The sequence below is a fragment of the Panthera uncia genome, chromosome E1 (assembly GCF_023721935.1).
Source record: "Panthera uncia isolate 11264 chromosome E1, Puncia_PCG_1.0, whole genome shotgun sequence".
Taxonomy (NCBI): domain Eukaryota; kingdom Metazoa; phylum Chordata; class Mammalia; order Carnivora; family Felidae; genus Panthera; species Panthera uncia.
The window spans coordinates 11,579,902-11,603,762 of record NC_064814.1 but is presented as its reverse complement, the minus strand read 5'-3'; the positions used below and the strand labels follow the sequence as shown (position 1 = coordinate 11,603,762).

Genomic DNA, 23,861 nt, shown 5'->3' with positions numbered 1-23,861 from the left:
TTTTCCATTAATTTTTTTTTTAATGTTTTATTTATTTTTGAGACAGAGAGACAGCATGAGCAGGGGAGGGGCAGAGAGAGAGGGAGACGCGGAATCCGAAGCAGGCTCCAGGCTCTGAGCTGTCAGCACAGAGCCTGACGTGGGGCTCGAACTCACAAACCGCAAGATCATGACCTAAGCGAAAGTCGGACGCTTAACCGACTGAGCCACCCAGGCGCCCCTTTCCATTAATTTTTTAAAAGTTAATTTTAAGAGAGAGAGAGCACATGTTAGAGTAAAAGCTGAGGAGGTGCAGAGAGAGAATGCCCAAGCAGGCTCTGCACTGCCAGTGCAGGGCCCTCTGTGGGGTTCGAACTCACAAACTGTGAGATTGTGACCTGAGCCAAAACCAAGAGTCAGATGCTTAATGGACTAAGCCATCCAGGCATCCCTCAATTAATTTTTTAAAACATTACAAAATTTCAGGCCTATACAAATGGAGTATAGTACAGTGACTACACAGCTAATGAGTGATTTTTGATTTCTTAAACAGGTCACATGACCTTGCAGAACTTTCTGCCCTGTAGAGGAGGTAAGATAGGTATACAACAAAATCTCCACATGTTGGCAAGCAGAGTCGCTCCTCAGGAAGACAGAATTCAGAACTGGGCAATGGGAGTAGAGACCAGGGGTATTGGCGAGGTGGCACTTTTCAGAACTGTGTTCCATAGAACACCGGTCCAGTAGCAGTGGTCCTCAAAACAAAAACCAACCAGAAAGGGGAGCTTCTATAAATTATGAATATGTAGTGTAATCTCCCTTTTTAAAACTTTGATTTTAGCTTTGAGGAATCTCAGAATTAAACCTATTGAACTTCCTTGAACTCAGCATTTTCTATGTGTTTGCATATAGAATCTCTTTTCCTTCCCACCCCTTCCACCATGCAGGTTCAGTCCTATAAAGAATGCATTGGGAGCCTACGATTTAAAGCATACGTTTTTGGGTTGGGTGTTGCTAACCAGAGCTGTAGTTCAGAAGTGATTTTCAACACTTAAGGCCCCTTTTGTTTATGCCTAGTGGGTAAGAGCACTGGGAGAGGCCATATTGCCTGACTTCAGATGCTACCATATCCTACCTGTGTGGCCTTGGGCAGGTTACTTTACCTCTTTTATTTACCACTTTTGTTTCTTTTCTTATTGGAAGTAGCCGTAGCTACCGAAAGATGAAGCGAGTAAAGCACATAGAAGAGTGAGTGGATGTAGTTATTCAAACAGATTAAAAATTTTTATGATTACCTGCCTCCCCCCACCCTGACTGGGGCTTTGTAGTACATCTCATGTCGTTACCTCATTTTCCCCATTGCGTGGTCAAAGACACAATTACTTAGCTCTTCGCGTTGGTTTTCTCTTCCCTGTTGCTCCCTTCCCGTAGCCAGTCACCCCCTGTGCCCTTGGGCTTAGAGTTTACCTCACTGTGCGCTCAGGCAGAAGGGGGCATTGCTTATCGGCTCCAGGTGATTGTTGCCCTGTGGGAATATAGACCTGGTGGTGCACGATCTGACTTTTTATTTATTTATTTATTTATTTATTTATTTATTTTTATTTTTAAAAACCATTTTATTTTTTAAGTACTCTGCCCCCATCATGGGCCTTGAACTCATGACCCCAAGATCAAGAGTGGCATGGTCCATGGATTAAGCCAGCTAGGCACCCCACAATCTGACTTAGAAAAAAAACTTTTTAATATATTTTTTTAAATGTTTGTTCATTTTTGAGAGAGAGACAGAGCTCTAGCAGGGGAGGGGCAGAGAGAGAGGGAGACACAGAATCTGAAGCAGGCTCCAAGCTCCAAGCTGGCACAGAGCCCAACACGGGGCTTGAACTCATGAACCGGGGCTTGAACTCATGAACCGTGAGATCATGGCCTGAGCTGAAGCCAGATGCTTAACTGACTGAGCCACCCAGGTGCCCCTCCACAATGTGACTTTTTAAAAAGAAGCTAGGGGGCGCCTGGGTGGCTCAGTCGGTTAAGCGCCCAACTTTAGCTCAGGTCACGATCTCGCGGTCCGTGAGTTCGAGCCCCGCGTCAGGCTCTGGGCTGATGGCTCAGAGCCTGGATCCTGCTTCCGATTCTGTGTCTCCCTCTCTCTCTGCCCCTCCCCCGTTCATGCTCTGTCTCTCTCTGTCCCAAAAATAAATAAACGTAAAAAAAAAAAAAAAATTAACTTTTTAAAAAAAAAAAGAAGCTAGGAATTTGTACTTTTACGTGAGAATTTTTTTTTTTTTTATTGGACTTGTTTTATACAAAGTATGTGCAGGACAATCAGATCCTGTTTGTGAGGATCAGCTCAACCTGTGGTTGCCAGCCTGCGCCTTCACTTCTCACAGTGGTTCACAACTACCAGCCGTTCTCCATCCTCCCCCTCAACCACTGCCAGGGGGGCAGGGGGAGCTGAGTGCAGGTGTTTGTGGAGTTGGGCCGCCAGGCTTTGTGTTCTGGCTCCGATACACACCAGCGGTGTGACCCTCAGTAAGCTCCTGAACTTCTTGGTGCCTCAGTTTCCTCTTCTGTAAATCGAGCGTTATTTGGCGTCCCTGTTGAGTGAGCCTGTGTGAGGCTTGAATGAGGCGATTCACTATAGAGTGTTTAACAGGGTCCGGCCTGTAATCGGTACCGACATTCCGGAGCCTTTGTGGCCTTTCCCCGGAGGGATTCACAAGCTGGGTAAAAGCTGCTCCCCGTTGCCTTCCAGGTACAGTTTGGCCATGCCGGAGCTTGTGCCAACCAGGCTTCTGAAACTGCAGTAGCCAAGAACCAGGCTTTGAAGGAGGCAGGGGTGTTTGTGCCCCCAAGCTTCGATGAACTGGGAGAAATCATCCAGTGAGTGGACCGTGGGGAGGACACCAGCCTCCGGTTCCCTTTCCAGAACACCCCCCTCCCCCCCCCCCCCCCCCCCCCCCAGGATAGCAGCTGCTGTGACACAGAGGTGACAGTGTGTCAGCGTGCTGGAGTGTTAGAGGTGTTAGGTGTGGAGTGTAACTGTTGAGATAGTCTGAAATCTTTACCCTCTCTTTGGTTTTTGTTTTGTTTGTAGGCACAGCAGTTACAGGCCATTCAGACTGCTATTAAAACATGTTCGCTTTCTGAGCCTACCTACTTAGCTGTCCCTTAAATAAGAGATGAGCATAGAAACATTTAGAAAGTGTCAGCCCTAATCGATTGATAAACAATGGCTACCCATTGTGTCTTCTCCTTCCTCCCCTCTGTCCTTCCTTGGCCTCCAGATTCAGCTTTCTATAAAGCCCCATGGGGTTGGGTGGGGGGGTGGGGGAGAGTCTTGGCCAGAACCTGTTTTCATTTGGTCTGTAGGAATCCACCTGGTGTAGGGCATTGCCAGGAGGGGCTACAAAGCTAGGAAACCTGGAGTTTTGGGGTTAGATGGAGCAACGTTCCTAGGATGGCTTAGAAGAGCCCAGAAGCATAAAATGCACATGGATGTCTTCTCTCCTTGCCTTCCCCCACCTCTCAGGTCTGTGTACGAAGATCTTGTGGCCAAAGGAGTCATCGTACCTGCTCAGGAGGTGCCGCCTCCAACGGTGCCAATGGACTACTCCTGGGCCAGGGTAGGTGACACTGAGGGGTGGGTTTCCTGTTGATTTGGCTGCCGTCCCTGGAAACCAGGCCCTGCCCTACTAGCTGGGGGCAACCCTGTAATCACTGCTCTGGCCTCCAAACCATGCCCCCGACGGCAGCTCTACTCCAAGGGCATAGATTAGAAAAAACCCACAGCAAGTATTCTTTGATTCCAGACCCTCCTTGTGTCCTGGAGCTTGTGAGCTGGCCCCTTCTGACCAACGGGTAAAACAGATACAGGGCCCAAGAGGGCGAAGGGCAGCATGTATGTCCCACAGCCTTGTGGCCTGGTTGGAAATGGGGGCTGAGGACAGACAACGCCCCCTAGAGTTGTTTGCACTTGCTGAGGGGTTTCTGGGTGAAGTAGAGTGTCTACTCTGCCTGCTTGTCTGAGCGGCAGAGATGAAGAGCTAATGTTCGAAGTACATGAGAACTCTCTGAGATCAGATCAGTTTTTATTTGTTTATTTATTTCTTTTTAATGTTTTATTTATTTATTTTTAAAAAATGTTTTATTTATTTTTAAGACAGACAGACCATGAGTGGGGAGGGGCAGAGAGAGAGGGAGACACAGAATCCCAAGCAGGCTCCAGGCTCTGAGCTGTCAGCACAGAGCCCGACGTGGGTCTCGAACTCACAAACTGTGAGATCATGACCTGAGCCGAAGTTGGACGCTTAACCAACTGAGCCACCCAGGCACCCCAATGTTTTATTTATTTTTGAAAGAGAGCAGGAGCAGGAGCGGGGAGGGACAGAAGGGAGCAGAAGATCCAAAGCGGGCCCTGTGCTGACGGCAGCAAGCCCGATGTGGGGCTCGAACTCACAAACAGAGATCGTGACCTGAGCTGACGTTCGGACGCTTAACCAACTTAGCCACCCAAGTGCCCCTGAAATCAGTTTTTAAAAGACCACTACAAAAATGGGTAGGAAATGGCCTTTCAACCTGAAAAAATGCTCAGTCTCACTCATTATAAGAAGGTGCCAAAGTAAAAGCTGTGATACCAGTTTTCCCCTTTTGAGGTCAACAAAGAAAACAGTTCTTTGATAATATGTTGTGTTTGTATGGGTGTGTGGAACTTTGTGCGTTTGTTCCTTGAAGGTGGGTGTGGAACTTGGCACCACCCTTTCTGAAAGGCCATTGGGTAATATCAGATTTCAGAGCGCTGGCACCTGGAGTGCCTGGCTGTGTCTGTTGGTGGAGTGTGCGACTCTTGACCTGATACTTGTGAGTTCAAGCCCCGGGTTAGGTGTAGAGATTACTAAAAAAAGAAAAAGAAAAGAAAAAAGAAAAGAAAAGAAGTGCTCACACCTGATGGCGTAATTCCTATCTAGAAAGCTATTTCAGGGAAGTGCTCGCACATTCACAGAAATGTGTTCAAGATTTTTCCACCTGATGGTTATCAGCGGAAGAACGGCTAACTTGTGGTTTTGCCATAGGATAGGATATCATACAGCAGTTAAAAGGAATGAACCAGATCTATGTATGTGCCTACATTTATGGAGCTCAAATTCATTGAGTAAATGGAGTATTATGAGATAGTATATCACGATTATGAAAAACCTGTGTACACAAAAACACTTTATGTATTCTCCATGTGTCTATATATAGATAAAAGTGGAGAAAGGCCAGACAGATGGCCCTTAAACTGACAAACACTAAGGCAGAAAGGCATTTTACAATGAAAATTGATCAGGGATAATTGGAGAAATGGGCTTATGCAGAGTTGGCAACGATGTCCCCATGGTACCCCAACTCTGGAAGCTGGAAGTTCAGCTCAGTCCCTTCCCCCGGGTGAAGGACATCTTGAGGGAATCCCCTATTTGCACAGCCCCCTGCTCATTACGTTTAGGTGGGGGCTTGGCAGCTGAACGTGGAGTGCTAGAAAAATTTCCCTTCAGATTCATGCTTGCATTTCTAAGCCGGGTGAGTTTGGGTTGGCTTCTGCTGGGACATCTTTGTGAGGCGAAAATGAACCTGTGGGTGGAAATCGCGCATGGCACTCCTATATTCTATGACTGAAATGATACAACGAAAGGGTTTTTGTGCTTCTTTCTTGGGAGGAGTTTGAGCGTCGGTACCTGGAACACTTTGGTTCTGGCAGTGCAGACAGTGAGGCAGTTCTGGAAGAATCTCTGTGGTCATATCGTGCTGCTTCCCCCTGCCCCCATCTTTGCTCAGGAGCTGGGCTTGATCCGCAAACCTGCCTCATTCATGACCAGCATCTGTGACGAGCGAGGACAGGAGCTCATCTACGCAGGCATGCCCATCACCGAGGTCTTCAAGGAAGAGATGGGCATTGGCGGGGTCCTCGGCCTCCTCTGGTTCCAGAGAAGGTGAGGCATGGAGGTCAGAAGATGGCTGGACACTGCCATCTTTGACTCAGAATTAAGGATTTTCCCCTGAAAAGGGAGTGGGGGGTGGGTAGCCTTGGGGAATACGTCCAGGACTAATCTTTATGTCCACAGATCAATTGCAAGGCCAGAAGAGATACTGGCTGTTCCTAGGTCTTCCAAGGACAGAAAGGCCAGTCTCAACTATGTAGAAAGCAGTGACCTCATCAGGAATCTTGGATCAGCCCCTGTCCTTGGCGCTCTTAAAGAAATAAGAGTAAATGTAGGCCTCTTGAGAGAGGTCTGGATGGGTCTGGTAGCTCAGAGTGCAGGCCTGATAGAGTTGCTAAATAGGCATGAAGTACCTTATATTAGGTTGTCTCTCTTATCAGCCTGAGTGTTAGAATATATTGGTTTCTCTGCAATTCCCAAACATAGCCCTCCCCTGGGACTGACAGCTGGGCAAGGGGGCCAGTGAATAATACCTAATTCACAGAGCCCTGGCTTGGGGTGGCCTTGGGCTCTGCCCAATGTCTTGGTTTGTGTCATGCCCTCAGCTGCAGAGATAGTTCTTGGCCCAGTTTTGGGCCCTTCCTGGGAGAAGTTCATGGCGTTGTAACACCTCTGCAGATTTCCCTGTCTGTTCTTGCATCCCTATATCTCCAGACTTCATTTTTTAAAAAATTTTTAAGTGTTTCTTCATTTTGCGGGGGGGGGGGGGGGGGAGGGGCAGAGACAGAGACACAGAAAGCAGGCTTCAGGCTCTGAGCTGTCAGTGCAGAGCCCGACGTGGGGCTCGAACCCACGAATTGTAAGATCATGACTTGAGCCAAAGTCGGACACTTAACCAACTGAGCCACCCAGGCACCCCCAGACTTCGTTCCTAATCATCAGTTGAGAGGTTGAACACTGCAGGAGACCTGGGGCTTCCTACACTGGGAAAGGGACAGGAGTCTCACTTCTCCGTATGGCACGTAGAAGGAAGTCACAAGTACAGGTTAAATTCTGTTGCAACGACTCATGCTGGAAGCCATTGTCTAAAGAAGAGATTGTCAACCCCCAGTGGCTAACTCTGTATTAAAAGCAGTATTTGCTGGGGCGCCTGGGTGGCTTGGTCGGTTGAGTGTCTGACTTCAGCTCAGGTCATGATCTCACAGTCCGTGAGTTCGAGCCCCGCGTCGGGCTCTGTGCTGACAGCTCAGAGCCTGGAGCCTGTTTCAGATTCTGTGTCTCCCTCTCTCTCTGCCCGTCCCCTGTTCATGCTGTTTCTCTCTGTCTCAAAAATAAATAAATGTTAAAAAAAATTTTTTTTTTTTTAAAAAAGCAGTATTTGCTATCAGTAAGTTAGGAGCTGCTCAAGAATTGGAGGTTTTTGCCTCTAGAGTTGCTTGATATAGTAGTAGACATGGGAGCCAGCAGGTGCTTGGCTTTGTGGGTCAGCGTAGCTCCTGTTCAGTGGCTCGCCTCTGTTCCAACCCTCGTCTTAGTGCCCCTTTCCTCCCCCTCTAGGTTGCCCAAGTATGCCTGCCAGTTCATTGAGATGTGCCTGATGGTGACGGCGGATCACGGGCCAGCCGTGTCTGGGGCTCACAACACCATCATCTGTGCTCGGGCTGGGAAGGACCTGGTTTCCAGCCTCACCTCGGGGCTGCTCACTATTGTGAGTACTGGCCTCCTGGGAGGTGAGATCCGCAGGGGACACATGGTTATGCTGACGTGCACTTGGCTGTCACAGGGTCCTAGAAGGAGCCTCAGAGTGTAAAACCCCATGTTGGGGCGGTTCAGGGCATGCTGGATTTGTCTTCGAAGCTGAGGGAGTGTCTTCCAGCTCAGGGCATGTGGACTTGCTTATCCTGCAGGGGGACCGGTTTGGGGGTGCCCTGGATGCAGCCGCCAAGATGTTCAGCAAAGCCTTTGACAGCGGCATTATCCCCATGGAGTTTGTGAACAAGATGAAGAAGGAAGGAAAGCTGATTATGGGCATTGGTCACCGAGTGAAATCGGTAAGTCGTGGCTCTCCTTAAGGACTGACCTGCATGCAGGTGGAGGCATTATTTTAGTGGGGAACACCCAGGCCCTTGACTCTCAATGTGCAAAGCTTTGGCTGTGTTGACAGATGTCAAAGATCAGGCAGCTGTTTTTCCATTATAATGCAGAATGCCTTTAAACAGCTTTCCATTAGAACCACGTCAGTATGGACTCCAGAAAGGAAGGAACGTAGAAGCCTGAGCATGGCAGTATAAGTGTGATGTTCTGTCTGAAAGAGGCCCTGTGCCGTGGACTGGAGCAGTGCTATCTGCTTGGGAACTGGGTGTTGGGAGTTGGCTGGCATCTGAACCACTTCCCTGCCCCACTGACTGATTATGGTTTAGTGTGGGTTTCGTAGCAGATGGTGCAGGCGCAGAGCTTTTCTTGAGATTTCAGGGGTGCTTTGCTGCCCCACGCCAACAAGTGCTTGCCAGTCTAAAAACTAAGAACTCTGTAGAACTTTGTTACAGCTGGAGGAGGCCGGGGCCACTGAACTCTTGGGCAGCATGGTTCGTGGCTAGAACCTAAGACTTTTGGTCGGAGAGTAGGTGAGCCCCAAGCCCCCTGCTGCTTAAACCGAGGCCTGTTGTTGAACTCAGTTAACATCTCCAGGTCTCAGTTCCTTGTCTGTAACACAAAAGGGAGAACCTACAGTTTGTTTTGAGGCTCAAGTGAGATTCAAGAGGACTTTAGAAACCTTAAGCCCTACAGCAGGGTCATAATCTGTGCTGCATGGAATCAAGACACATGGATCAGGTCCCTAAAACACACCTCCTGGATAAAATATAAACATTTGTGTCCGTCTGTGGCAGGAGCACAAACATGTCTTTTTTTTTTTTTTTAAGTTTATTTATTTATTTTGAGAGAGTGTGTGGGAGGAGCAGAGAGAGAGAGAGAGAGAGAGAGAGAGAGAGAGAGAGAGAGAGAATCTGAAGCAGGCTCTGCACTGTCAGTGCAGAGCCCAGTGCGGGGCTTGAACCCATGATCCGTGAGATCACGACCTGAGCGAGATCACGACCTGAAACCAAGAGTGGGACGCTTAACTGACTGAGCCACCCAGGCGCCCCCAACAGGTCTCTTAATGGCAGTGTCAGGGTGGGTTCCTCTGTAACTTTGGGTCACTTTCTAGATAAACAACCCAGACATGCGAGTGCAGATCCTCAAAGATTATGTCAAACAGCACTTCCCTGCCACCCCCCTGCTTGACTATGCGCTGGAAGTCGAGAAGATTACCACCTCGAAGGTAAAAGAGAAAATATCCCTAATTCCCAATTCATTGTTGTGGGTGAATTTCTTGGGGAAAACAAGAGCCAGCCTAGCTTCTGATTGTGCAGCCAAAATCAAATCTGGTGTTCTGGGAAATTTTATTTCTGTTGTACTACTAAGTTCAACAAATACATACTGTCAACTAGGTGTTGGGTCCTTTACTAGACATTGGGAATTGAACTGACTCTTTCTTTCCTAACCAGCTATGATGTTTTGGTGGGAGGTTTTTAAATTGTGGTCAGAATTTGTAGTTCTATTACTAGTAGTAATTGTGGAAAATTACAAAGAAAAAATGAGAAATGATGATAAGTGCTTTGAATTTTTTGCCTTCCCAGAAACCAAATCTTATCCTGAATGTAGACGGTTTCATCGGAGTTGCCTTTGTAGACATGCTTAGAAACTGTGGGTCCTTCACTCGGTGAGCTCTGTGGTCATTTTCTTCTACTTTATTTATTGATTGATTGATTTAAATAAATAAGAGACAGACAGACATTGAGCGTGTTGGACAGAGGCAGAGAGAGAGAGAGAGAGAGAAGGAGACAACACTCCAAGCAGAGCCTGATGTGTGACTCAAACTCACAAACTGTGAGATCATGACATGAGCTGAAGTTGGACACATCGATTAAGCCACCCATTTTCTTCTTCTTTACATTTATTGATGCTTGCTTGCGGTTTCCTTCCAGTTCTGAAAGCAATACATGCTCATTACAGAGGATTTAGAAAGTATGGAGAGGTATAAAGAAGAAAACAAAAATTGTCTGTAGTCCTACCACCCAGAGCACCCTTTTTCTCCTTTGATACCAAAGAGATCTACTTTCTCGTTCCTCGGCAGAAGTCGTAGTCTGTGGGGAGGAGTGGGGGGGCCATGTGAGCTGTTTTAAAACCACAAGTTGATTGTGTGTTTGCAGGGAGGAAGCTGATGAATATATTGACATTGGAGCCCTTAATGGCATCTTTGTGCTGGGAAGGAGTATGGGCTTCATTGGTGAGTTGGTAGTTGTTGTTATTAAGAGTTTGGTTTGGTCCCTGCCCCAGCCCCCCCCCCCCCAATGGTTCTGCTGTAACACCTGGGTGGCAAGTTTCTACTAGAAAGATGTCACATGATCTTCATCATTGTTTCTAATCCTTCCTTTCTTATTTTAACTTCCCCCTTTATATTCATTCCATGGTTCCTTTGTTCTTGGAAATGGCTGATTGCTAGTCCAGGAAAACAGAATGAAATCCCACAGTTGCCTTTTAGCCAGGCTGGTATCCGCTTATGTGTTGGATCTGGATTTACTTCCTCATTTTTTTTATATTAGATTTTCTGTCCTCATCTTCTCCCCCTCGCCAAACTTTTAGCAGATCTCTCACCAACTCTCTTTTTCTTTGTTTGTTTGTTTATTTTTGAAAGAAAGAGAGAGAAAGAGAGAGAGAGACAGGGTGGGGGAGGGGCAGAGAGAGAGAGGGAGACACAGAATCTGAAGCAGGCTCCAGGCTCCAAGCGGTCAGCACAGAGCCTGAGGTGGGGCTCGAACTCAGGAACCGCGAGATCATGACCTGAGCCGAAGTTGGAGGCCTAAGCAACTGAGCCACCCTGGCGCCCCCGACTACTCACCAACTCTTAACAAAAAGATGCCTTTGCCCCATTTCAGGACACTATCTCGATCAGAAGAGGCTGAAGCAGGGGCTGTATCGTCACCCTTGGGATGATATTTCATATGTTCTTCCGGAACACATGAGCATGTAACTGAGCCCGGAACCATATGTCAGTGAAGTGAAGACAAGAACTCATCCCCTGGGAAGTAGCGTGCACACGGCTGGCACTGGAGCTTGCTAGAAAACGGGCCTGGAATGTAAACAGCTGCTGGTGTACAGGCACTGATGACACCCACAGGCTAACACTGTTCATTCCACACCAGGAAGCTTAGTACTTTTTTTATAAGCATAGAAATAAAAACCAAGCCAATACTTGTGACCTTTGCTCTGCTACCTGCTGTATTTATTATATGGAAGCATCTAAGCACTGTAAGGATATTGTTCCTCATTGTAGGGTGTTATGACGTTGCTTTCTTTTTTCCTTTAGTTAAAATTTTTTTCCCTTGGAGGAAGAGAATGAAACTTTTAAGACCTCAAGGTACTGTCAGTTTAAAGCATCCCTAATGTCTTATTTTCCCACTTTCCTTTCCTCCTCATATAACCTGAAGAACATTGTGTTAATCTGATTTTTAAAGATCTTTTTGTATGTTATGTGTTAAGGGTTTGTTTGGTATCTCACTGTAATGTTCTATGTTGCAGACCAAACTCTGTTTATGTCAGGGGGATGGGGCCGTTGCATCCTTAGCCATTGTCACAAAACATGTGGAGTAGTAATTTAAAATGTAAAGTTGTAACATACATATGTTTAAAATGGAAACGCAAAGCAAAAAAAAAAGCTGTGAAATGTTTCGTGTTCTATGTCCTCTGTATTTATGCAACTGAAGTGTGGGTTCAAGGACTCGTCTCCAGCCAGTTTGCATCTATAATCCAGCAAGATTCTGACAGCTGCCAGCTCAGTCTCTTCTCTGTATTATCAGTTTGGTTTCAATAAACTATATAGTAACAATAAAGACACACTACTGTCTCATGCCATCCATATCCTTTCCTCTGCATTCCTTTGAACGGTGCTAATTGTTTCACTACATGTCATTTTAAAAATGTTCATCCATCTCTACACACACACAGAACTCATCAAAACACTAGCTTCAACCCCCCTGCTCAGGGGGGCCCTGGCTGGCTCAGTAGGTGGAGCATGCAACTGGATCTTGGGTTCGTGGGTTCGAGCCCCATGTTGGGTGTAGAGATTACTAAAAAAATAAACTTCTTAAAAATGTTGGGAAAAAAACAAAAAAAACAACCCTGTCTTCTCCCTTGAATCGGTACCTCTCCATTTTCAGTAAATAGGAACAAAGCTGTAACCCGGATGCTTAAGCCAAAAGCTCAAGAGTCCTCCTCTCCTCCAGTTCTGTGGTTGTCCCACCTTATGGATTCAGCCTTTCATTATCCCTCTGATCTATCTATATGCTAACTAATGCCCCTACTTCCACTTTTTCATTATTTCTTCAGCCACCAATGATATTTTAAAGCATGCATCTAATGGAGCCACTCCCTTGCTTAATAAAACCCCAAAGTGACTTATATTCATCTTTTAAACAAGTATGTTTGGAACAGTAACTACGGACCAAACATTACGTAAAACACAAGCATCCCTAAGCGTTCTCCTAACAGATAACTATCCTATTTGTAGAAGATGAATTGGTTCCGAGATACTGAGTAACTTGCTCGCCCTCGTCCACTGAGCGGGGGCTCGGTCTCAAGTTTTTTTTTCATGTTTACTCCAAAGCCATTTTAAATCTTGAAAAATCCACTGTCGCCACCCGAGACACTAACAATGGGTGACGGGCCAGGGTGGCTTTTGTCCTACAAAATGACCACGAAGATCGTGCCACTCTGACGGGAAGGAGACCCGACACGTGGGAGGGAGGTCGTCGGCGGGGGGGGGGGGGGGGCAGCCCTACCCAGCCCTCTCCAGCTCTCTCCAGCTCTCTCCACCGTGGCGCGGCTCCGGGCGGGAGCGGCCGCGCGTGCGCACACTAGCCGCGCCCAGCTCCGCCCTGCGCCCACTATTTATTCCCAGAATTCCTCTGTGTCGCACCAGAACGGCTGAATCGTTCCGAGACTGCGGAGGTCGGGCGCGGCGGCGTCAAGATGGCGGCGGCGGCGGTGGCGGCGGCGGCGGCGGCGGCAGCGGCCGCATCTCTTCAGGTGCTGGAGATGGAGAGCATGGAGACGGCCGCCGCCGGATCGGCAGGGCTGGCCGCCGAAGTCCGAGGCAGCGGCACGGTGGACTTCGGGTCCGGGCCCGGCATATCTGCAATGGAAGCGAGCGGGGGCGATCCGGGCCCGGAGGCCGAGGATTTCGAGTGCAGCTCTCACTGCTCGGAGCTGTCGTGGAGGCAGAACGAGCAGCGGCGCCAAGGCCTCTTCTGCGACATTACCTTGTGCTTCGGCGGCGCGGGCGGCCGAGAGTTCCGGGCCCACCGCTCGGTGCTGGCCGCCGCCACCGAATACTTCACGCCCCTGCTCTCGGGCCAGTTCTCGGAGTCCCGCTCGGGCAGGGTGGAGATGCGCAAGTGGAGCTCGGAGCCCGGGCCCGAGCCCGACACGGTGGAAGCCGTTATCGAATACATGTACACCGGGCGCATCCGCGTCAGCACGGGCAGCGTGCACGAGGTGCTGGAGTTGGCCGACAGGTAGGCGGGATGCGGGGGGCCGCGCGCCGGGCGGCGGAGAGGCTCGCCCACCGAGGGCCGCATCCCGGGAGGGGGCGGGGGAGGCGGGGAGGCAGGGCCTGCGGGTGGGACTCGAGGGAGCCCGTACGAGATGCGTTTGTTTGCGGCTTGTTGAGCGTCTACTGTGTGCGGTGGGGCGGCCACTGCGCTGGGCACCGAGGATGCGGCCGGTCTGACGAGGGCGCCCTGCGCTTAGGGAGCTCAGATTCCAGGTGGAGGGACAAAGGCAATGAAAAAGAAAGTCTGCCTGTAATCAGCGCTGTGTTGACATTTAAAAAGGATGAAAGGACAGTGATTGGTAGAGGAGAGACCTTTCTGAGGAGGTGACGTTTAGACCCATCTCTAAACGGCAAGAAAGAACTGGCCATGCAGAGATGGGGGATGAACATTCCAGGCAGAGAGCGCCAAGGCCCTCAGTCAGGATCCAGTTCGGCTTAAAGAACTAAAGGAAATACCCAATGGAGCTGGGTCTAATGGGTGAAGGGTTTGCGAAATGCGCTGGAATAAGGAATTTGGTTTTTACTGTGAGGTGGGAAGCTGAGTAAAGAAACTTCCTGATTTCATTATTTTATTTTATTTTATTTTTAATTTTTTTAACGTTTATTTATTATTGAGAGACAGAGAGACACCAGAGTGTGAGCAGGGGAGGGGTAGAGAGAGGAGGAGACACAGAATCCGAAGCAGGCTCCAGGCTCTGAGCTGTCAGCACAGAGCCCGACGCGAGGCTCGAACTCACAAACTGCGAGATCATGACCTGAGCCGAAGTCAGATGCTGAACGGACCCAGCCACCCAGGCGCCCCTGATTTCATTATTTTAAAAGAGGATTCTGCTACAGTGGAAAATGGATTGTACGGAGCAGGAACGGATGCTTCAGAGACTGGTTAGGAGGCAGGTGAATGCCAGTTTTAGAGATGTGGAGGACTCCCTTTTGGCAGTATTATATTACCAGGAACATGATTTTAACAAATACCTATTGAGTGCCTGTTAATGCATCAGATCAGACACTGGGTTCTAAGGTGCTGGGACTTCCCGGTGAACAAAACAGACAAAAGTCCCTTTCCTCGTTGCGCTCACACTGGTAGCTGGGCAATAAATAATTAAAATAGATGACGTGTTGGACGATTGTTACGGCTTTGATGAGAAATTCAGCATAGAAAGTGCTCGTAGAGAGGAGCTGTGTTTTTTAATTGGGTAGATAGAGAATGCCTCATGAAGAAGACATTTTGCAAAGAACTGAAGGAGGTGAGGTAAAGAGTGCTTCAGGTTGAGGACACAGGTGGAAAGGCCTGAGGTGGGGCTTATCTGGATGTCAGAGAATAGCGGGAGGCCAGCATGGCTAGATCAAATGGGTGCAGGTTGAGAGGGGTGGGAGAGGCCCCAGGGTGGTGATGGGGGATGGATCCAGATTCCATAGGGCTTGTTGGCCTGGTGAAGGACTTGAGCTCTTATTTTGAATGAAAGAGGAAGGTTTGGGGCAGAGGAACAATGAAATGTGATTTGAAGAATTCTGCTGTGATGAATAAAGGATGGGGCAGTGAGGAAGGGGCTGCAAAGGCAGAAGCAAAAAGATTAGGGGGTTGTTGGAATGGTGACAGAGGCTTGGATTGAAGAAGGAGAAGTAAAGATGATAAGTGCTTCAGTTCTAGATATGTTTGGAAGGTAGAGGGGACAATTTTGCTGATGGATTTGATACAGAGTGTAAGGGAAAGGACTGCTGGTTTTTGATACAAGCAACTGGAAAGATGGAGTTATTTATTTATTAAGATGTGGGAGAGTGTAGGAAAGCAAGTTTGGGAAGACCAGGAGTTTGGTTTGGGTCCAGGAAATGTCTGAATAGGCAGTTGGATATAAGAACATTGGGAGGAATATGGCATATAAGATGGTAATTAAAGCCATGGGACTGGATGAAAAATTACTTAGGAAGAGAGTGTAGACAGAGAAGGGGCAGGATTGAGCCCTGGGGTTCCAAAATGTTAAAGAGGAACCAGTAGAGGAGATGGGTCTCACAGGAAGCCTTTAAAAAAAAAAAAAAAGGTATAGAGGAGGGAGTAGCCTATCCTGTCAACTGTCAACCGGAAGTGATCCCTGCATTTGGCAATATAGAGACCCTCGATGGCATTAGCAGGAGCCATTTAAGTTAAGTCTTCCTATAAAGAGGGTCAGAATAATGGTACACATGGAAATGTTTGGAGAAGAGTCCAGGGAGGTCTTTTTCCCCCATCTAAGATAGGAGATACTAGAGCTTGTTTGTGTGCTGAAGAAAAATGAATCAGTGGAAGAGGAGAACTTCATGTTACAGGAGTGGGGGAATTCTTGCAGGAGCAAAGTCCTTGAAATCAAGAAGGGGATAGAATCAGTATTAATAATGGAAAAGTTGGACTGGGAAGGCAGAATATAGGGTAAAACTACAGGCACATTGGGTGGTGGTAAGATGAAGTTTCTGATTGCTTGTTTTCTCATAGCCCAAGTTTGGGTCGTTCATGAGAGGGTGGGGTAGGGTGGGGCAGGTGTAGATTTGAGAGAGAGGTTTGTTGAATGAAAATGAGTAGAGAAAGGTCATTGCACCCACTCAAGCTATGTTTGTGTCTCACGTGGGCTCATTTTTCAGATTTGCTCCTGCTTTATAGGGGAGTTGGGGGTTAGGAGAGAACATCTCAGGCAGTTGAACTTCTGTCCATCTGTCAGCTGCTTGAGCAGCTGCCTTGTGATGGGCACTAAGTGCCTGGCAACCGTCATATCTAACCTTATCCATGAGCTCTGAGGCAAGAGCTCTCTCCCTACTGCCCGAATACTCTGTCGATCATACCTACCTTCAAGGGCACTTACAAGGAAATAATAGAAAGTGCCTAGCACATGGAACATGCCTAGTATACGTTAGCTCTTATTGTCATCGAGCAATGTTTCTAAACACCCTGTCCAAGGGAATATGTGTCAGAATTATCTGGAGCGCCATGCCAAAGATAGGAGTTCCAGGTAGGGGGTGCGAGCAGCCTGGGAATCTAGTGACCCTGGCACCCAGACATCTTTGAGAGTCACTAGAACTCTTACCACTCTACCTTGTCTTTGTCTTCTAAGATGGCATGTTCCCTGAAGATGGTGAAGGAAGCCTGTCGTACTCATCTTTATATCCTAGTTAGATGGGTACTAAGCGCGATAACTGTAATAACAAATGGTTGAATTGAGAGCCCTGGACTGATAAAGTCCATATTTTGTTTAAAGTTCTCAGTTCTGGGGACTTACTCTTGTTAAAGCAGTGGTCTCAAAGTGGCCATCCTTGGGACTGAGTTCTGCTAGATTTATGGATTTAGCTGAAACTTGTGGTATGTAATTTAACTTCTAATGAATTTAGGAGGGCAGACAACTTCTAGTCAGCAACATGCCAGACCCCTTCCATATGTTCGTTACTGTTGTTTGAGTTTGCCTTGCCATTCCCTCCCCCCATCATCTGCTGCCCAAGGAGAAAGCTGTAGTGAAGAGGAGATTGAAACCTTCAACACAAGGCCTCCACTGCTCTTCCTTCTGATATTTGAACAGACAGAGCCTCCCAGGAACCACAGTTCCTATACCATCTAGTCAAGGCTTAATAAAGTATCTTGCTGAGACCCTGCCTCAAAGAAAAGGCTGGTGACTGACAAGGGATTAGGACAGGAATAGCATAGACAAGTTTGGATTGGGAATTGCCTTTGCCAATAAAAGTAAAGTATGGAACTATTGTACTTTATTTTTTATTGGTTTTTTTTTTTTTTTAAGTTTATTAATTGATTTTGAGAGAGACAGAGACAGCACAAGTGGGGAAAGGGCAGAGAGACAGGGAAAATGAATCTCAAGCAGGCTCCGCACAGAGCCTGATGCAGGGCTCGAACTTGAGAAACTATGAGATCATGACCTGAGCTGAAACCAAGATTCTGACGCTTAACTGCCTGAGCCACCCAGGTGCCCTTATTAAGTTAATTTTAATTCCAGTATAGTTAACATACAGTGTTATATTAGCTTCAAGTGTATAACATGGTGATTCAACAAGTCTGTACATTACCCAGTGCTTACCATAATAAGTGTACACTCCCCAATCTCCATCACCCATTTCACCACCCCCCCACCATCAGTTTGTTCTCTGTAGGTAAGAGTCTGTTTCTTGGTTTGTCTCTCTTTTTTTCCCCTTTGCATGTTTGTTTTGTTTCTTAAATTCCACATAGGTGTGAAATCCTATGGTATTTCTTTCTCTGACTGTTGTACTTTTTATTAAAGGATATGTTCCAGAAAAACTTACATAATGAAAAGCACCACTGTGTGTATGTTACATGTATCATGTATAGTTGTATATATATTATATAATATGCATAATTTAAAAAAATATATATATATAAAGATGACTGTATATATGCTTTTAAATATACTTTTCAGCATAATGGGGCGCCTGGGTGGCTCAGTCAATTGGGCATCCGACTTCGGCTCAGGCTCAGGTCATGATCTTGTGGTTCATGAGTTTGAGGCCCGCGTTCGGCTCTCTGCTGTCAGCACAGAGCCTGCTTCAGATCCTCTGTCCCCCTGTGTCTCTGCCCCTCCCCTGCTTGTTCTCTCTCTCTCAAAATAAATAAACTTTAAAAAATTATTAAAAAATAAATACGCTTTTCAGCATCATCCTTTTTAATTTGGGGGGATTTACCTTTTTTCAGATGTTGGGCATAAAATGAGATGAAGCTTACCATTTCAGTTTGTATAAACATGTTAACATGTATAACATGTTCTCAAAATGCAGCCACATAAAATGTGCACATTTGAAAATTCTTGTTTCTTTTCTTGATTTTAGGTTCCTGTTAATTCGTTTAAAAGAATTCTGTGGAGAATTTCTCAAGAAGAAACTTCATCTCTCTAATTGTGTGGCCATTCATAGCTTAGCTCACATGTATACTCTGAGCCAACTTGCTCTGAAAGCTGCCGATATGATACGGAGAAATTTCCACAAAGTAATTCAGGATGAAGAATTTTATACTTTACCTTTCCATCTCATTCGAGACTGGCTCTCGGACTTGGAAATCACAGTTGATTCCGAAGAGGTTCTCTTTGAAACAGTGTTGAAGTGGGTTCAGAGAAATGCTGAAGAGAGAGAGAGATACTTTGAAGAACTGTTTAAATTGCTCAGATTGTCCCAGATGAAACCTACTTACCTTACTCGGCATGTCAAACCAGAGAGGCTGGTGGCCAATAATGAAGTTTGCGTCAAGTTAGTGGCCGATGCAGTGGAGAGGCATGCTCTGAGAGCTGAAAACATACAGTCTGGCACCTTCCAGCATCCTGCCTCTCATGTCTCATTATTACCTCGCTATGGGCAAAACATGGACGTGATCATGGTTATTGGAGGCGTGTCAGAAGGAGGGGATTATTTAAGTGAATGTGTGGGGTATTTTGTCGATGAGGACAGATGGGTAAACCTGCCCCATATTCATAATCACCTTGATGGACATGCCGTTGCAGTAACAGAGTCCTACGTGTATGTTGCTGGATCGATGGAACCAGGGTTTGCTAAAACTGTGGAGAGATACAACCCAAATTTGAATACGTGGGAACATGTTTGTAGTCTGATGACAAGGAAGCATTCTTTTGGGTTAACAGAAGTCAAAGGGAAGCTCTACAGCATTGGAGGACATGGCAACTTCAGCCCTGGCTTCAAAGACGTGACTGTTTATAATCCTGAGCTTGATAAATGGCACAACTTGGAATCAGCACCAAAGATCCTCCGGGATGTCAAAGCGCTAGCCATCGAAGACCGGTTTGTGTACATCGCTGCCCGCACTCCCGTGGACCGGGACACCGAAGATGGGTTAAAGGCTGTAATTACCTGCTATGATACGGAGACTCGACAGTGGCAAGATGTGGAATCTTTGCCGCTTATTGACAATTACTGCTTTTTCCAAATGTCTGTGGTCAATTCAAACTTTTACCAGACGGCATCATGCTGTCCCAAGAGTTATTCTTTAGAAAATGAAGAGGCAGTAAGAAAAATTGCCAGCCAAGTGTCCGATGAGATCCTTGAGAGCTTACCTCCTGAAGTCCTAAGCATCGAAGGAGCGGCTATCTGCTATTACAGAGATGACGTTTTCATTATTGGAGGCTGGAAAAACAGCGATGATATCGACAAACAGTACCGGAAAGAAGCCTACCGATATTGTGCTGAAAGAAAGCGGTGGATGCTTCTTCCTCCCATGCCACAGCCTCGTTGTAGAGCCACTGCTTGCCACGTGAGGATCCCGTACCGGTACTTGCATGGCACACAGAGATATCCTATGCCTCAAAACTTAATGTGGCAGAAGGACCGCATCAGACAGATGCAAGAAATACATCGGCACGCCCTGAACATGCGAAGAGTGCCAAGCTCTCAGATTGAATGCTAGGTGCTCTAATAGGTGCAGCTTAAAACAGTTGTACCTGTCTTGTGAGGCTGAAGATCCCCAGACTGTTACTTGAAAAAGTATGTCGATAACTTATTTTCTACCTAACCTGATTATTGCCCCATATAAAGGAAACACAGTTAAAAACTGAAGAATGGGAAACACGATTTAATATGTGGTAATTTTTGTTGGTGTGCAGTCTTTGTCTGTCTTCGGTTTGTGTGGATGTGCTAGCCAAGTTAGATCTTATTAATGACAAGTGGAAGAACCACGTATAGTTACTTGGCTGTTTTTCTGCCAACAAGCGAAAACTCCTTTGTCTTAGGGACTTGATGTTTTGAACATGCTTTAAGCAACAGTTTTATTTGCACGTTTACTTTGATACTCCTTTTAATTTTTTCCTGAATGGTTGGTGGTTTTGAAAAGAGCAGAACTTACGCATTGAGCCCTCATCTGCAGGAGGTATGTGCAATAGTGAGACTGAGATTTGAAGGGAAAAGCACAATGTTTCGGCAGGATGGTTTCTGAATATTTGCATTGATGTTTTGTTGTATGTGTTTATCTAGAAATGCTGTTTTGTTTATTTTTAGAAGAGATGACTGGTGAGAAATTTGTGATTGGCCCCATTATTTTTTGAATATTTTCCGTTTCTTCAGCAACCGTTCTAGACCGGGAGCCATCACTCTCAGATGATGGTAGTTGGCAAGAGTGTTGATCTTTAGCTCATTGATTTAATACAGAGGACGTTATGTATATGAAATCTGTTTTTCTAAGAAGAAAAGTAGTATTATTAGGTAGACTGAGCAAAGGCATTAAAACATGTAAACACTTTTTTCAGAAGTTGCAGGAGTATTTGAGGATAAGTTAATGAGTGTAAATAATGCCTATGACAATCGATACAACCATGCCTTCAGTTTTAAATTGTCCTCTAAAGTATATTGTATAGCGTCCTCTTCATTCTTTCTAAAAGAAACTTTTCTCAAAATGGGAAGGAAGTGACAATTGAGAGAAATGTTGCGTAAGAGAAGCCTTACTGTTTCTCAGCCCTGACTGTTCTAGTAGTTTATCCAGTTTCCCTAGACTTTTATTCAGACTTTACCTGAGCCTCGGATACCAAATTTAGGTGCATAATTAAGGCTCTTAAAAATTTATTGCTTTAGTTATCTTTTATTTATTTTTATGCATTCTTCTGATTCTCTAACACACTCCCAAGTTTTATACAAGTGAGAACTCAGTTAACATAAAGGACTCCTGCTCTAATGGTTTGCAAAATGGCTCCATTATATATGTTTCTTATTTCTTTCAGAATATTATCTTCTTAGACATTCCAGGATAACTGTTTTAGGAGTTGAACTCCAAGTGCAGTGATTATTTTTTTCCCTAGACCATTATACTTAACCTTCTTACTGTATCAAACATCAAAAGGAAAAAAGCACAACCAGAAATTTTGGCTCTCAATTTACTGCAAGACTATTAATATCTAGTCCCTGGACTCTATACTAAGAGCTTTCCTGAAATTTTTAAGTTGGTATCCTTGCCTAGGACAAAGTTTTTCAATAAATGTGTCGGAAATCTGCTTTAAAACCATTTAATTTAGATTGGAGTGGGGGTCGTAAACTTCAAGTCCTATTTCTGTATGAGGATATATTATCCTACACCACCTCTACCATTTTATCAATTTCCATTTGTAGTTATTTTAATAAAAGCCATTTCAGTCCTGAGAAGTCCTCATTCTTAGTTGTGAGAGGTCTGTGCACGTGAGGCAGAAAAGCTTGTTGAGTGATGTTCTCATCTCTGATAGACTATGCCGCCTAGCAAACTTCCTCTTCTTAGTGGTGAAGTAACTCAGCAGCTCACTAAAATGGCAGTTTCTGTCCAGGAGGTGTGATGTAAGGTTTTTGGATCTTATCTCTGAGTTGTCTTCTAAGACTGTCACTACCAAGTTTTTGGAGGGTGGCCTTTTTTCACATGATGCGACAAATTATAACTCATAAGATTTAGGTATAATCTGGTTCTGAAAACTTGATTGAAACTGTTGTTTTTTAACTCAGCAGGCAGCGTAGGCCATGGCTGAAAAGAAGGGGTAAGTCCTTCCTTGCATGATGATGTGTGCAGGTTCTCCTGATTACTGAATTTCTAATTTTCATATTTGAATTCACACGTGTGACTTCACATCAATAACTTGTGTCTCTGAAATATCCTAACTAACTTGTTAATAGGAAAGGAAACCAGATTTGCTTAAATCTGTTCAAGGCTGACATTCTGAAATTCTAAACTGGAAATAACTTCCAGAGTATTTGGAAAGGTTTTGATTATGACAACCAGCCTAAAGTGGCTCTTTGGGAAAGAAATTTCCTTTCTGATGAAAAACTTAAAGAATGTGTTTGGTCATTTAAACTTCTAAAAAGACAGCTTCACACGTATTCGAGCGAACCTTTTGTTGTTGTTGCTTTTGTTTTTGTTTTGTGGAAGGATAAAAGAGGACCAAAAAGTAATACCTTTACATAACCCCTAGCGTGACTTGTATCTTGGAATGGAGGTCCTCCACCTCCACCTACCCCACCGTGGTTTTTAAAAAAACAAACCCGTGGTGTATATTGAGAATGTCAGTCATGAGCTTAGTGTGTAAGTAGTACATCTCACTTGCAGACGTTTGCATGATGTCTTGTAGATCTTGTATATCCAACTTTGCTTTTGCTGTGCCAACTCAAAAATATTTTGCTAAAAAAAAATCTCAAAATTGATTGACATCAGTTTTGTTTTTATCACTTAGTTTTATATAGTATTGCTGGGACCAAAAACTTTTAAAATACATAGAACAGAAGTTTGAAGTTGGAAAGATAGTGTTGATCAAAGACTTGTGTGCTTTTGCTCTTTAAACTCTTCAGGCTACTGGTAAGGCAGTTTCTAGGGCACTCTTTTTTTCTCTGTTTCTTGACTAGTGTAGCATGTCATATGTTTAAATACTTAAATTCTCTGCTTCATAATTCTAATGAGACACTGTACTGTAGGTAGACAAGTAAACTAAACATATATTTTAGTTACTTGGCCTAATCAAACATAGATAAAGGGACTTTTTTGTACTTTCCTCAAATTAAGCTTAAATTAAAAGGGTGTGTTGGCCACATTTCCTGTCTTTTGAAAGTCTACAGAATTGTGAAGTAGGTTCCCTGCCTCCATTAGCAAAATAGGGTATTTCTAGGTTGCCATTTAACTGTAGAATACTTGAGAAACACTTTGGTCTCTCCTTTAATTATCAAACATTTTGGCACAGTCCATCACTCCAGTTTGTTGCTTTCTTGAGAATAGTCCATTTTTGTTGTTATAATGCTTACATTATAACGTGCTCTGGTCATTGGAAACCAAACAGCTCATAGTTGAGTGACATAATACAATAACAATAGCATAATATAGTAGCCATCTCGCTTCAAGGAATTTAATTAGATAGCCAAATAACTGCTCTTTGTTGATTACCTTCGTAGGGCTTTTGTCTTACTCTCTGAGCATCACTACGAATGTCTGACACTGAAGCACATACAGTAGAGCACTTGTTCACTTAATCCTCCTGCATAATGCACTTGTGAAAAATTAAGCTTGCTAGATGTTTGAAGACTATGGTCCATGTGCTAGGGCTCACTGAGTTATTTGTAAAATATATATTTAGTTCAAGCTGATACACAGTGACTTTTGGGGGCTATCAGTATCCAAGCCCCTACTCTACTCAAAGTATAATCTTGGCTATCTCCCTTTAAGTCAGAGGAGATGTAGAATTTAGGACGCTTTTGAGACATCACGTTGTAAAATAGCCTGTTTTATGTTCCTAAAACTATCTTGTTCTGTGTTGAAGCTATCAGTTGTCTCAATGTAAGTTTTAAATAAACATATTTCTTTAGAGCTGGTTTGTACCGTGTGACTTTTCCCTTTTAAT

The 23,861-nt window shown here is 45.3% G+C and overlaps 2 protein-coding genes across 9 annotated transcripts in view; both read left to right on the top strand.

The window, feature by feature from the left end:
* Positions 1–11,848, top strand: part of ACLY (ATP citrate lyase) — a 48,562-nt gene extending 36,714 nt beyond the window's left edge. For all 8 annotated transcript variants that reach the window (XM_049636051.1, XM_049636050.1, XM_049636053.1 and 5 more), the window contains 9 exons: positions 2,732–2,859; positions 3,509–3,602; positions 5,791–5,945; positions 7,452–7,602; positions 7,802–7,945; positions 9,100–9,213; positions 9,572–9,654; positions 10,145–10,221; positions 10,871–11,848. In XM_049636051.1, the coding sequence (XP_049492008.1) occupies positions 2,732–2,859; positions 3,509–3,602; positions 5,791–5,945; positions 7,452–7,602; positions 7,802–7,945; positions 9,100–9,213; positions 9,572–9,654; positions 10,145–10,221; positions 10,871–10,965 (1,041 nt within the window). In that variant the 3' untranslated portion in view covers positions 10,966–11,848. The remainder of the gene's footprint in view (positions 1–2,731; positions 2,860–3,508; positions 3,603–5,790; positions 5,946–7,451; positions 7,603–7,801; positions 7,946–9,099; positions 9,214–9,571; positions 9,655–10,144; positions 10,222–10,870) is intronic.
* Positions 11,849–12,962: 1,114 nt separating this feature from the next.
* KLHL11 (kelch like family member 11) lies at positions 12,963–23,827 on the top strand. The gene is made up of 2 exons (XM_049636064.1): positions 12,963–13,507; positions 18,355–23,827. The coding sequence occupies exons 1-2, from the start codon at positions 12,963–12,965 to the stop codon at positions 19,934–19,936; spliced, it is 2,127 nt and encodes a 708-aa protein (XP_049492021.1). The 3' UTR covers positions 19,937–23,827.
* Positions 23,828–23,861: the final 34 nt, after the last annotated feature.